The sequence below is a fragment of the Ixodes scapularis genome, unplaced genomic scaffold (assembly GCF_016920785.2).
Source record: "Ixodes scapularis isolate PalLabHiFi unplaced genomic scaffold, ASM1692078v2 PGA_scaffold1__304_contigs__length_218370807, whole genome shotgun sequence".
Lineage (NCBI taxonomy): Eukaryota > Metazoa > Arthropoda > Arachnida > Ixodida > Ixodidae > Ixodes > Ixodes scapularis.
In genome coordinates, this window is record NW_024609846.1 from 61046111 (window position 1) to 61057714 (window position 11604).

The 11604-nt window shown below is 47.3% G+C and overlaps 1 protein-coding gene across 1 annotated transcript; it reads right to left on the reverse strand.

The window, feature by feature from the left end:
• Window positions 1-5555: 5555 nt before the first annotated feature.
• LOC120848422 lies at window positions 5556-6799 on the reverse strand (the record flags this gene model as incomplete). The annotated part of the gene is made up of 1 exon (XM_040220382.2): window positions 5556-6799. A coding segment is annotated over exon 1 (1215 nt), but the record flags the coding sequence as incomplete, so codon positions are not given.
• Window positions 6800-11604: the final 4805 nt, after the last annotated feature.

Consider the following 11604-nt stretch of genomic DNA (forward strand, 5'->3'; position numbering starts at 1 on the left):
AAGGTCTCAGAACTTATAAAAAGGGCCCGCATCAGAAAGCAATAACTTCGTCATTTCTCTACACAGTCACCCTGTCGTTCGATTTTTCGCAACGTCGACACCACGACTGCATGCCCCCTGCAAACTTCATTTAGGGGGGTAAGTAGAAACAGTTGGATCTTGCTGAAGCTAAAACGGAGCGCGTTATAACCCAAACGCTAGCGTCACATTCTCACTCAGTATGAGCATTGCGCGATGCATTGTTCATTTACCAAGACCAAAAAAAAGACGTTTTATTTTTCTCGGCAACTCCTGGTATTTAAACATGTGTGCCAGGCCAACGTTTTCACGGGCCCAGCTGGAGTAAATATTACATCCGGTCTATAGTCGAGAGAACACACTGCAGAGTATCCACATCTGTTGCTCCTAACGTAAGTCACTGCAGGGACCCCTACACTCCCACAACTTGCATTGCAATAGGCCCTGCTTTTCCTCGCTGGGAGTGAGTCCTACGGAACTGCGAGGTAAGTGCTAAAACTTCAGGTAGTTTCATCGCTTTCGACTAACTCTTGCTGTTCTATACGCCTCTCCTCCTCAGAGGTATACGTATCATAAAAACGACGCTCTAGCCAATCCCCAACGATCAGGTATGATCACGGTGAGGATAAAGATAATGCGGCTCATACCTTCGAAGCGCGCAAGCTAAAAAAAAAAAAAAAAAATCTTTAAAAGAAACGCCCACTATTGAATTGCAAACGCTCCTCTACAATGCTTAAGTTGTTCCCTGTCTTAAATCTAGGGCCTCTACCGGACATTAGAGAGCCTCTATTACAGAGAGTTTCTAACTGCTCCATCGGGGTCACGTGGTTAATGGGCCGCATTTGCAATACGAGCTGCGAGGAGGTGCCGAAAGCGTTGACCGTCTGCAAACATCTCTGGTTTTCCACCTGCTTTTCTCGCCGCCACGCTATAACGTTGCGCATGCGCAATTGCGATTAACCTCTGCCGAACGGGTCCGCCATTAACTTGCAGGCGCTCCCCGTGATTTGAGATGGACCCTCTCTAGAATCGAGGCACTCTACCGGGCCTTCGCCCGGCTTGCGTCCTCGATATCTCTCCTGAGCGAAACGTCGTAAAACATATGTATGGGCGGTTCCATTTGGCCTCAGGCAGTCGTATTTTTTTATTTTGCTTCAATTTTTTATATCTTGTGGCGCATGTTCCAAGAAGAATAATCCTTTTTATTTTAATGTCCTGGCATGTTTAGTTTCTGAGAAAAAAGAATCTCAAAGAAGCGGGAAAGAACGACGAGGTTTTGGCGATTGTCGAGTGTGGCGTTTTTTAATCACTTTCAATCTCAGAGTATTCAAAATAGAGCGGCTATATTTTTTTTTAGTGTGATATATATGCAAGTAGGTAAAACGACTTTATAACTACTGTTTATTATTCGTCTTACAAATTTTTGTAAAAATTCCCAAACATGCCTCCGCGAGCAACTGTGACCTAAATTGCGGATCTTTTTTTTTTTTTTTTTAAAGTCGACTGTGTTCAGTATCGCTTTTAAAATAATACCACGTGTAGAACCTTTCTTTGCCTTCCAAATTAAGTAAAGTGTGTGTCCTTATCATGTACGAGTACTGAGAAATAAATTATGAAACAGAGAAAGTTTTCACTTTTCGCTCAATTTCAGCACACTGTATATAAAAACAAACATTTCTAATTCTTTTTCTTTTTTTCGCGCCGCGTTCACTTTACACCCTTCTTTTATCCAGAATACATTCCGTTAGAGGTATATGCACTGGTTTTGAGTTTTAAGCCTGTAAATATGCTAAAAAATGACAAATGCCGATGGTGGGTTTTGACGATTGTCGTGTGTGGCGTTTTTGAACCACTCTCAATCTAAAGTATTCATAAGAGAGCTTCTATATTTTTTATTGTGATATATACATGCAAGTCGGTAAAACTAAATTCCAACTACTATTTATTATTCGTCGATCCAATCTTTGTAAACATTTCCAACATGCCTCCGCGAACAACTGTGGCCTAAACTGCGGATTGTTTTTTTAGCCGACTCTGTTTAGTATTGCTTTTAAAATAATATCACATGTAGAACCTTTCATTGTCTTCTAAATTAAACAAAACTTTGCCTTTATCATGTACAAGTACTCAGAAATAAATTATGAAACAAAGAAGGTTTTCACTTTTCCTTCCATTAGCACGCTGTATATAAAAAACAAAAAAGAACATTTCTTTTTTTTTTTTTTTTTCGTCGCGTTCTTTTTAAACTTTCCTTTTACCCAGAATACATTCCGTTAGAGGCATATGCACTGCTTTTGAGTTTTAAGCCTCTAAATGTGCTAAAAATTGTTCTGTTCTGTGAATTTCGCGTTCAAAATATAAAATTTCGCATTTTCAAACCTAGGTTTCCAATAGGAAGTGTATTTTACTCTAATGTTTTACAATATTAAACTTTAATATTTCTCACGTAGTATAGATTATTTAGCGCATAGGTTTTAGGCTTGAGGCCTCTCCCATCATGGCACCGGTGAAAATTGTTTGAAAACCCGCTTTCGGCAATTGCGATTTTATAGTGTTTAGACGTTTGGAGTTGCAAACTTGTTATTATACGCCTAACTACATCAATGTCTTTTATATGATTCTTTATTAAACGTCCCTTAGATTATTATAATAAAGAATAAAATATACAGCTATAACCCATAAACTCACCATCAGCATTTTCTCTTTTTAAGCATATTTAGAGGCTTAAAGCTCAAAACTAATGCATATACCTCTAACAGAATGTATGCTGGCTAAAAGACGTGTGTGAAAAACACGCGACGCGAGAGAAATTAAAAAACAAAATTTATACAAGTGCGCTGAAATTAAACAGAAGGTGAAAACCTTCTCTGTTTCATAATTTATTTCTCGGAACTCATACGTGATTAAGACACAAACTTTGCATAATGTGGAAGGCAATAAAAGGTTCTACACGTGGTATTATTTTAAAAACAAAACTAAACATAGTGGACTAAAAAAAATCCACAGTTTAGGTCATAGTTTGTTCGCGGAGGCATGTTTGGCGATTTTTACAAAGATTGGATCGACGAATAAGAAATAGTAGTTGGAATGTCCTTTTACCAACTTGCATATATACATAACAATAAAAAGTATAGAATCTTGCTTTTGAATACTTTGAGATTGAGAGTGGTTCAAAACGCCACACACGACAATCGTCAAACCCCACCATCGGCATTTGCTCCTTTTTAGCATATTTACAGGCTTAAAACTCAAAGCCAGTGCATATACCTCTAACGGAATGTATTCTGGGTGAAAGAAGGGTGTAAAGAGAACGCGACGCGAGAAAAAGCAAGAAAATTAAAAATATATATATTTATTTTTTATACAGCGTGTTAAATCGAACGAAAAGTGAAAACCTCCTCTGTTTCATAATTTATTTCTCAGTACTCGTACTTGATAAAGGCAAACACCTTGCTTAATTTTTAAGGCAATGAAAGGTTCTAGACGTGGTATTATTTTAAAAGCGATACTGAACACGGTCGACTTTAAAACAAATCCGCAATTTAGATCACAGTTGTTCGCGGAGGCATGCTTGGGGATTTTTACAAAGATTGGAGCGACGAACAATAAATAATAGTTATAATGTCGTTTTACCTACTTACACAGATATCAGACTAAAAAAATATAGACGCTCTCTTTTGAATACTCTGAAGTTGAGAGTGATTCAAAAACGCCACACACGACAATCGTCAAATCCTCGTCGTTCTTTCCGGCTTCTTTGATATTTTTTTTCTCAGAAACTATACATGTCAGGACATTAAAACAAAAAGGATTATTCTTCTTGGAACATGCGCCACAAAATATAAAAATTTGAAGCAAAATAAAAAATACGACTGCACCTCGTTGCCTGAGTCCAAATGAAACCGCCCATGCATACATTTCAGCCTTTCAACTTGAAAACTCGTTATACTTTCCGGAATAATTACAGTCGGCAATGATACAATATCGACCCATACAGTTAAGAACCAACCGGAACTCATATTTATCATTCCTAGTGAAAACAATTTTTTTTCTGTTTTGCATCGATTTTTATAAAATTAAATTTGCAATATCTTGAATTTGTGCTCACAATAGTTCTGATGGCTACGATAATGATACCCGATACTCCGCCGACGCCTTAGTGCGTTCATCATATCGTTATCGGGACTAAAAATAATCCATTTATTTCATCACTTATGGAGGGGAGCGATGAAAAAAGCTGGCTACGGCAGCTTAATTGCGAGCCCTGGCAGACAGTGCTTCAGAGAAACTGTACAAAAATGAAAAGTTCTAAAAACTAAGTATAAACACACTTTTCGTAGGAGTAATAGCATTGAACCATTAAGAAAAGAGAACATTATTAAACGCAACAAATAAAACTATAAATAGAGTGAGCATAATTTACCAAAACTAATAGCGACCAAACAAACATTATTTAGAAGCTCGTGTTTGAGCAGTTGGGATCCGTAGTTTGTTCTGCACACGCTCACGTTCGAGTGTTCAATGTGGCGGGTTTTATAAGCAGGACCGTTTCTGCTGTTAAACTTCCAATGTTTCTTTTTGATTCCGGCTTGTCTATACGTATACAGATCAAAAGCTGTACATAATAATTGAACGTCGCTAAAGTAACGGCAGTGTATGAGCTTCATCAGGAGCATTACAAACACAGCGTACGATTTTCTTTTGAAGTACATGAAATGTTGCTAGGTTTGCAAATGATATGTCGTCCATACAAGATGGCAGTAATTAACATGTGAGACAAAAAATTACACGCACGTCCATTCAACCTTCGTTAATACAAACAATTAGGAAAAGAAATGGTACGTTATGAAATGGTTGTAATATCCCAAGCACACATCGAGGACGGCGTCTAGGATGACGTCGAAGACAACGTCAAGGACTGCGTTAAGGACGACGTCGAGGACGACCACTAGGGCGACCTCTTGGGCGACCTCAAGCGCGACATCGAGGACGACGTTAAGGATGACGTCGAGGTCGACTCTAGAGGACGGCGTCTTGAACGACGTCAAAAACGATGTCTAGGACGACTTCTAGGACGCCGTCTAAGACGACCTCAAGGACGACATCGAAGACGGCGTCCTAGAAGACGACGTTAAAGACGACGTCTAGGACTACCTCTGGGACGACCTTCAGGACAACGTCAAGGACGTCAGATTACGTTAAGCTTCAGCTACCTGCGCTTACGAGCTTACGCGACCGGCGCTTACGTGACCTTGATTACGCGACCTTGCACTTCAGCCAGCTCCAGTCACGGCAGTGGCTGAAGCTGGCGGTAGCGTATACGCTACTGCCACTAAATAAGCTACGCTTCATAGTAACGACAATTACCCGTCTTGTGGCTTAGAATCATGGTTGCCAGTTATCTGAAGCTTTATCTGATATCACAGCAGCAGCAGCAGCAGGCAACCTTTAATTGCGCCCAGAAAGACTAAGCGATAGGTCGAAAACCCATCTAGGAGTCCCCTCCCAATCACCCCTTAGGCGACGGCCAGAATCCCTTGGACTCCAGCGGCGACCTCGGCCAGTCGGACGACTTGTTCCTGCACCTTAAGGTCGGTGCAGAGAAGAAGAGCTTCCCAGCTCTCTTGGTTGGTGATCTTTTTTAGTAGTGGCTGGGCTTTGCGGTCGAGCCGGCTGAATTCCCAAATAATGTGGCGAAGAGTCGCTCTTGCACCGCATAGCTGGCAGTCTCCCTTGTAGCGATCCGGATACCATCGGCTGAGCTGGGCAGGACTAGGGTAGGTGCCTATCTGTAGTCGCCGCCAAGCTACAGCTTGTCTTTTGTCCAGCGAGGGATGCGCCGGAGGGTAGCGCATCCTTTCGCCGGCGTAATGATCGAGGATGTCTCGGAACGTAACCAGTCTGTCGCCCCCCGTCAACGATTCGATGGAGGGGTCCGACGTTGCTCCGGCCCGGCGAGTGAGACCTCGGGCCGCGTCGTGAGCATCCTCGTTGCCGGGGAGCGACGAGTGTGCTGGAGTCCAGATCAGCTTCACCTTCGCAGTCATTTCAGGATCACCTAGTACGCGAAGCGTAACCGGCGAGTTCCGTCCCTTGGCGTATTGGCGAATCGCCATCTGTGAATCGCTGACAATGATTTTAGCGTCTTGCAGCTTGAGTGCCAGAGCGATGGCCACTTCCTCGGCTACCTCCGGTTCTGTAGTCCGGACACTGCAGCTCGCAACGATCTTCCCTTGCTTGTCAACTACGGCTGCGGCCATGGCATCCCTGTCGTACCTCGCAGCGTCCGTGTAGTAGACGCCCTCTTCCTTCTCTAGTAGTCTTCGAAGGGCCTTGGCTCTCGCCGTTCGTCGCTCCACATGGTGCACGGGGTGCATGTGACGTGGCAGGTTCGGGATGGTAAGCTTCTCCCGGACCCGCCTCGGCACGTCTATTTTCTCGCCCGTTTGTCTTTCGTAGCGAATACCCAGGTTTTCGAGAATGTGACGCCCGGTCGCGCTCTTTGTTAGCCGTTCGAGCTGAGACGTCCGTTGTGCCTCGACGATCTCTTCCACGGTGTTGTGTTGGCCCAGCGCCGCCAGCTTTTCGTTTGACGTAGAATCCGGGATGCCAAGTGCTCGCTTGTAGGCCTTCCTAATCAAGCAGTCTAGTTTGGCTTTCTCCGCCACCCCGAGCCGTAGGAAGGGAAGGACGTATGCCAGCCGGCTCACGACGAAAGCGCGGACGAGGCGTACAAGATTCCCTTCCCTCATTCCGAAGTGACGGCCTGAGATGCGTGAAATAAGCCGGGTGATCTGGTAAGTTGACGCCTTGAGCGATTCGATCGTCTAGTAGCTGTTGCCATCCGCCTGGACCCGCAGACCCAGGATGCGAATGCTCTTCACCGACGGGATACGCAGTCCTTGCGAGTAGAGCGCGATGTCCGACGGCAGCTGGCGGGACCGAACAGGTTTGAGGAGGAGGAGCTCCGACTTTTGTGGAGAGCAAGTTAGGCCCCTCGGAGTGACGTACTCCTCAATCGTTCATATCGCTTCTTGTAGCGTGTCTTGGATGAACCCGTCACAGCCGCCGGTCATCCAGAGCGTGATGTCATCTGCGTATATACTGTGGTGCAGCCCCTCGATCTTGCTGAGCTTCGCAGGCAACTCAATCATCGCCACGTTAAATAAATATGGCGACAGGACCGAGAACTGAGGTGTGCCTCGCCCGCCTAGATTGGTGTCGTCGGACGTGACGCCACCGATGGAGATTTGCGCCGTCCGATCGCTGAGGAAGTCTTGAATGTAGTTGAACGTGCGTCGCCCCAGGCCCAGCTTCTCCAGGTTCTCAAGGACCGCATCATGCCTGATAGTGTCAAAGGCCTTCGTAAGGTCGAGGCCCGGGATCACCCTAGTGTCGAGATGAGAGCCTTTTTCGCCATCTATGATTTGGTGCTTGAGCCTCAGCATCACGTCTTGGGTAGACAAGTGTGGCCGGAATCCAACCATGGTGTGAGGGAACAATTGGTTCCTCTCCATGAAGTCGTTGATTCTCCGTAGAACGACGTGCTTCATTATCTTGCCCACGCAGGACGTGAGCGAGATTGGGCGCAGAGCGTCGAGCTGAGGCTTCTTGCCTGGTTTCGGGATCAGGACCACTTTGGCCGTTTTCCACTGCCGTGGTAGCTGGCCTTGTCTCCAGCACTCGTTGATGTACTTCGTGATGCCGGTTGTGGCTTCGTTGCTCAGGTTCCGCAGCATTTTGTTCGTGACGCCGTCCGGTCCCGGAGCAGATTTGGTCTTCAAGTTGCGCAGTGTCTCGGCAACTTCAAACTCAGAAATGTCCGCGTCTAGCACCTCGTTGTCTGCACAGCCGTATGTCGTGGGTGTTCTCGGCGGGTTGTCACCAATATATCGCTTACGGATCTCCTCTACTAGGTCGTCCTAGTCACCCTTGTGACTTCGAATGATCTCGCACATCTTGCTACGCTGAGCCGTCTTACAACCGTCCGGATCCAGTAGGTGCCGCAGTATGTTCCAAGTTTTGGGTACATTGGGCTGACCGTCGAACCCATCGCAGGTATCCTGCCACTGTTGACGCGTAACCTGGTCAGCGTACGTCTCGATCGTTCTGCTGAGTTGAGCGATCTTTCTTCGAAGGTTCCGATTGTTACGTTGCGAGCGCTGCCGCTACTGCAGACTAGCCTTAGCCTCCCATAAGTGTAAGAGTAGGCTATCCGCAGCGGCCACGTCCGCTTCTTCCGGAATCACCTTGGTCGTCCGCTCGGCAGTCGCCAGCAGGCATTCCATCCACTCGCCAATGTTCGTGACGTCTTCCGTCTCGTATTCGCCTATCAGCTCTCGGAACTTGTCCCATTCCGTGATCTTGCACTTTCTGCCCCGCGGCTTTCCAGGGCCTGCGCGGATCGTTATCTTTAGCACATAGTGGTCGCTACCCAGGTCTTCCCACGTGTTTGTCCACTCGGCATCCTTTGCATAGCGCACAAACGTAAGGTCTGGTGTAGTGTCTTGTTGTCGGGCGGCTCCTCTCCTCGTCGGATGATCCGGATCGGTGATCAGGGATAGTCCGCATTCGTGAGAGTCGATCCACAGTTTTCGGCCCTTGGGTCGTTCGATCTTGTATCCCCAGTCCGGATGTTCCGCGTTGAAGTCCCCAACCACGACCAGTGTCTGGCGTCTGGCGATGTTCAGGGTCGCTTGGAAGAAAGAAGCGAATCTGTGCCGTTTCGCTGGGCTGCTGTAGATGTTCAGCACGAAGAGGCTGCGCTGGTCTTTCTTCTTCCCCGAGATTATCTCGATTAACACGTGTTCTACTGTTGAAATGCCTGTGTCATGAACGACGACCGGTATGTTCCTTTTGACCAACGTGACCACTTGCGTCTTTTCCTTGGTATCCATGACGTAGGACTTGTAACCCGACAGTTTGGCCAGTTGTTTCGCCTCTTGTAAGGCAATCAAATCCGGTCGTTCCTTTTCGTCTTTGTTATTCACGTATTGCTGTAGGTTGCCCCTCTTTTTGCCAAACCCGCGGCAATTTCACTGCCAAATATGTACTTTTTACTGTTCACCATCTTGGTTTCTAACGACTTGTGACGTACGTAGTTGTTCCATGTGCCTAGCCAGCTGCGTCAGCCACTCGGGGTTGCACATCAGCTCGACCACCTGCTTGTTAACTTCCTGTTGCAGCGGCGCCTCGGCCTTATCCAATGCGACCGTCTCTTGCACCGGTCTTACGACCATCTTTCTCTTCGCGGGTGGCGAAGCCTTCTCCGGTTCCTTCTCCGTCTCGTTGCTTTTCTGCTGAAGCTGTGTCCTCAGCCATGCGTTCTCCTTCTCGGTCTTCTCTACCATCATGCGTAGAGCCTTGTTTTCTTCCTGGAGTTGTCGCATCATGACAAGGATCTCGTCTAACTTGTCGTTCTGCGTCTTGGCCTCCTTGCTCTTCTTCTCCGAGGCCTTGTGGTCGGTCACCCCGGGCTAGCTGACTCGCTGTCGGTAGCTGGACCTCCTCCTGGACTTCGATCTCCGCCGCGAGCCGGACCGCTGCCGCGAGGTTGACCGCACGGATGCTCGGCTCCGTGACCGCGACCGCGACCGTCCTTTGGGTAACGGCGGGAAGTCCTCTTCCTTGAACCTGCTCTCCTCTTGTTTCTTCTTCTTCTCCCACTGCCGCTGTTGCAGGATGTACGGCGTCTTGAAACGCTGCTTGCATCGTGTGTCACCCGTGGGGTGAGCCTTGCCGCAGATGCCGCACGACGGCGAGCACGAGTGACCGTCTGTCGGGTTTAGAGCGTTGCAAATTTTGCACCACTGCTCTTTCGGCCGCGGACACACGTCGGTCCGATGTCCGATTCCGCCGCAAGTACCGCATATTTCGATCTTTTTCTAGTACAGGTTGCACTTGTACTCCACGTTGCCGTACATGATCCAGAACGGCACCTTCTGGCCCTTGAAAAGTACCACCGCCGACTTGGAACGGCCCATCCGTCTGGCGTGGAGCACGTTTGGGTTCCTCGCCGTGACTAGGTTGTTTAGAACGTCTTGCTCGGAGTCTTCGTCCGGTATCCCGTGAATTACACCCTTTATGGTGTCGTCTGGCGGTATTGCGTACGCTACAACTTCGTAGGTTTGTCCCTTGAGGCTTATAGAGTGCACTCCTTCGTATTTGACGGCGTTTTCGAGTGCCGGGGTGCTCACGATGAGCGTATTTTGTTCCTCGTTGAAACGAAAAGCGTTGTGTCCTGCGTTCTCCGATGAGAGCTGCGCCGCGCGTTGAATGCTGCGTTGGACCAAGACTCTGTCTTCTTTCCGCACGTTTAGTCCTCCCCGAAGTCGAAAAACGATTTTCGCATCGTCTTCCGGAAGCTTCGGAGGCCTTGGCGCCTTCTTTATTCGAGCTCGGCCGTCCCGCTCGTTGTTCCCACCAAGAGTGCGGTTTCGCTGGGAACCGGCCGTTAGGCTTAGCGCTTTCTTTTCTGCTCGGGCCTTGAGTAAGACCGGCATCCAACATCCCCCGACAGAGTGAAACTCCTCCGGAGTGATATCTTCTCCTTCTACCTCGACGACTCCGTTTCCGGGAGTCAAAAGAGGTATTTCGAAGCTTCGAGTGTCCATCTTGTCGTCGGTGCGGCGGCTACGGCCGCCCTCCATTTGTCTTTCAATGGCGCGTGAGGCTGAGCAAGGCGGCGCCTCGTTTCGTCGAGAAAAACGGTGAAAACTTGAGAAAAAAAAGGCCCGCTCACCCAAGAATTTGGTGTCCGGGGGTTTCTCTCGCGTTCCACCGCATGTTGGTGGTGAAGATTTGGAACTATACTGCAGAGGTTCGCTGAAAGCTTGAAAAGTTCACGGAGCCGATGCGAGTTGCGTCCGGCCCAGATCACTTCGCCGTCGTCTCTCCATCTGAAATCACAGGAAACGCTTTTTCGTCCTCCACAATTGTTTGAACAGTTCACGACAGGGCAAAGCAATAGCGCATGAGCTTCCTAACACCGAATCTAATGTTAAAGACGTACTTTTGAATCATGACAATTGGCAGGCGTCTGCTCTGTATACGGACCAAATGGTGGCGCCCACAGCAATATCAGGGAACAAAGTGCCAATACTCGACAAAACGTAGCTTCTTTAGTGGCTCTACTACGCTACGAGCTTAAGTCTCCAGCCAATTTGGTCAGACCAAAACACACAAATCCTGCTGAGCTAGTGGCGAGACAAAACGCACAGCAAAACAAACGACGCGTCGAAAAATTTGAAATTGCCTGTGCGCAATTAGCACACTGGGAATTTCGGAAGTCGATTCCCATATTTCTATGTGGTCAATATTATATCACGGGCCGACCCTTTTGTCGTGCATGTGTTTGGCTCTTTGTGGATTTCTAGAAAACCTGATGACGTGATAGATGTGGGTTTACAAAATTCTAGCTTGAGGAATTAAATGCCTCAAGAATTATAAACAAATAAGCTATTTTCTTTTGGTCAGACGTCTCATTTAGGTCACTGCGGTGTTTATTGTCACTAAACCTGTGAGACTCCAAAGCACAAAACATTAATCTCAGGTGTAGGTACTGAGTTTGGAAAACCCACAGTAGGA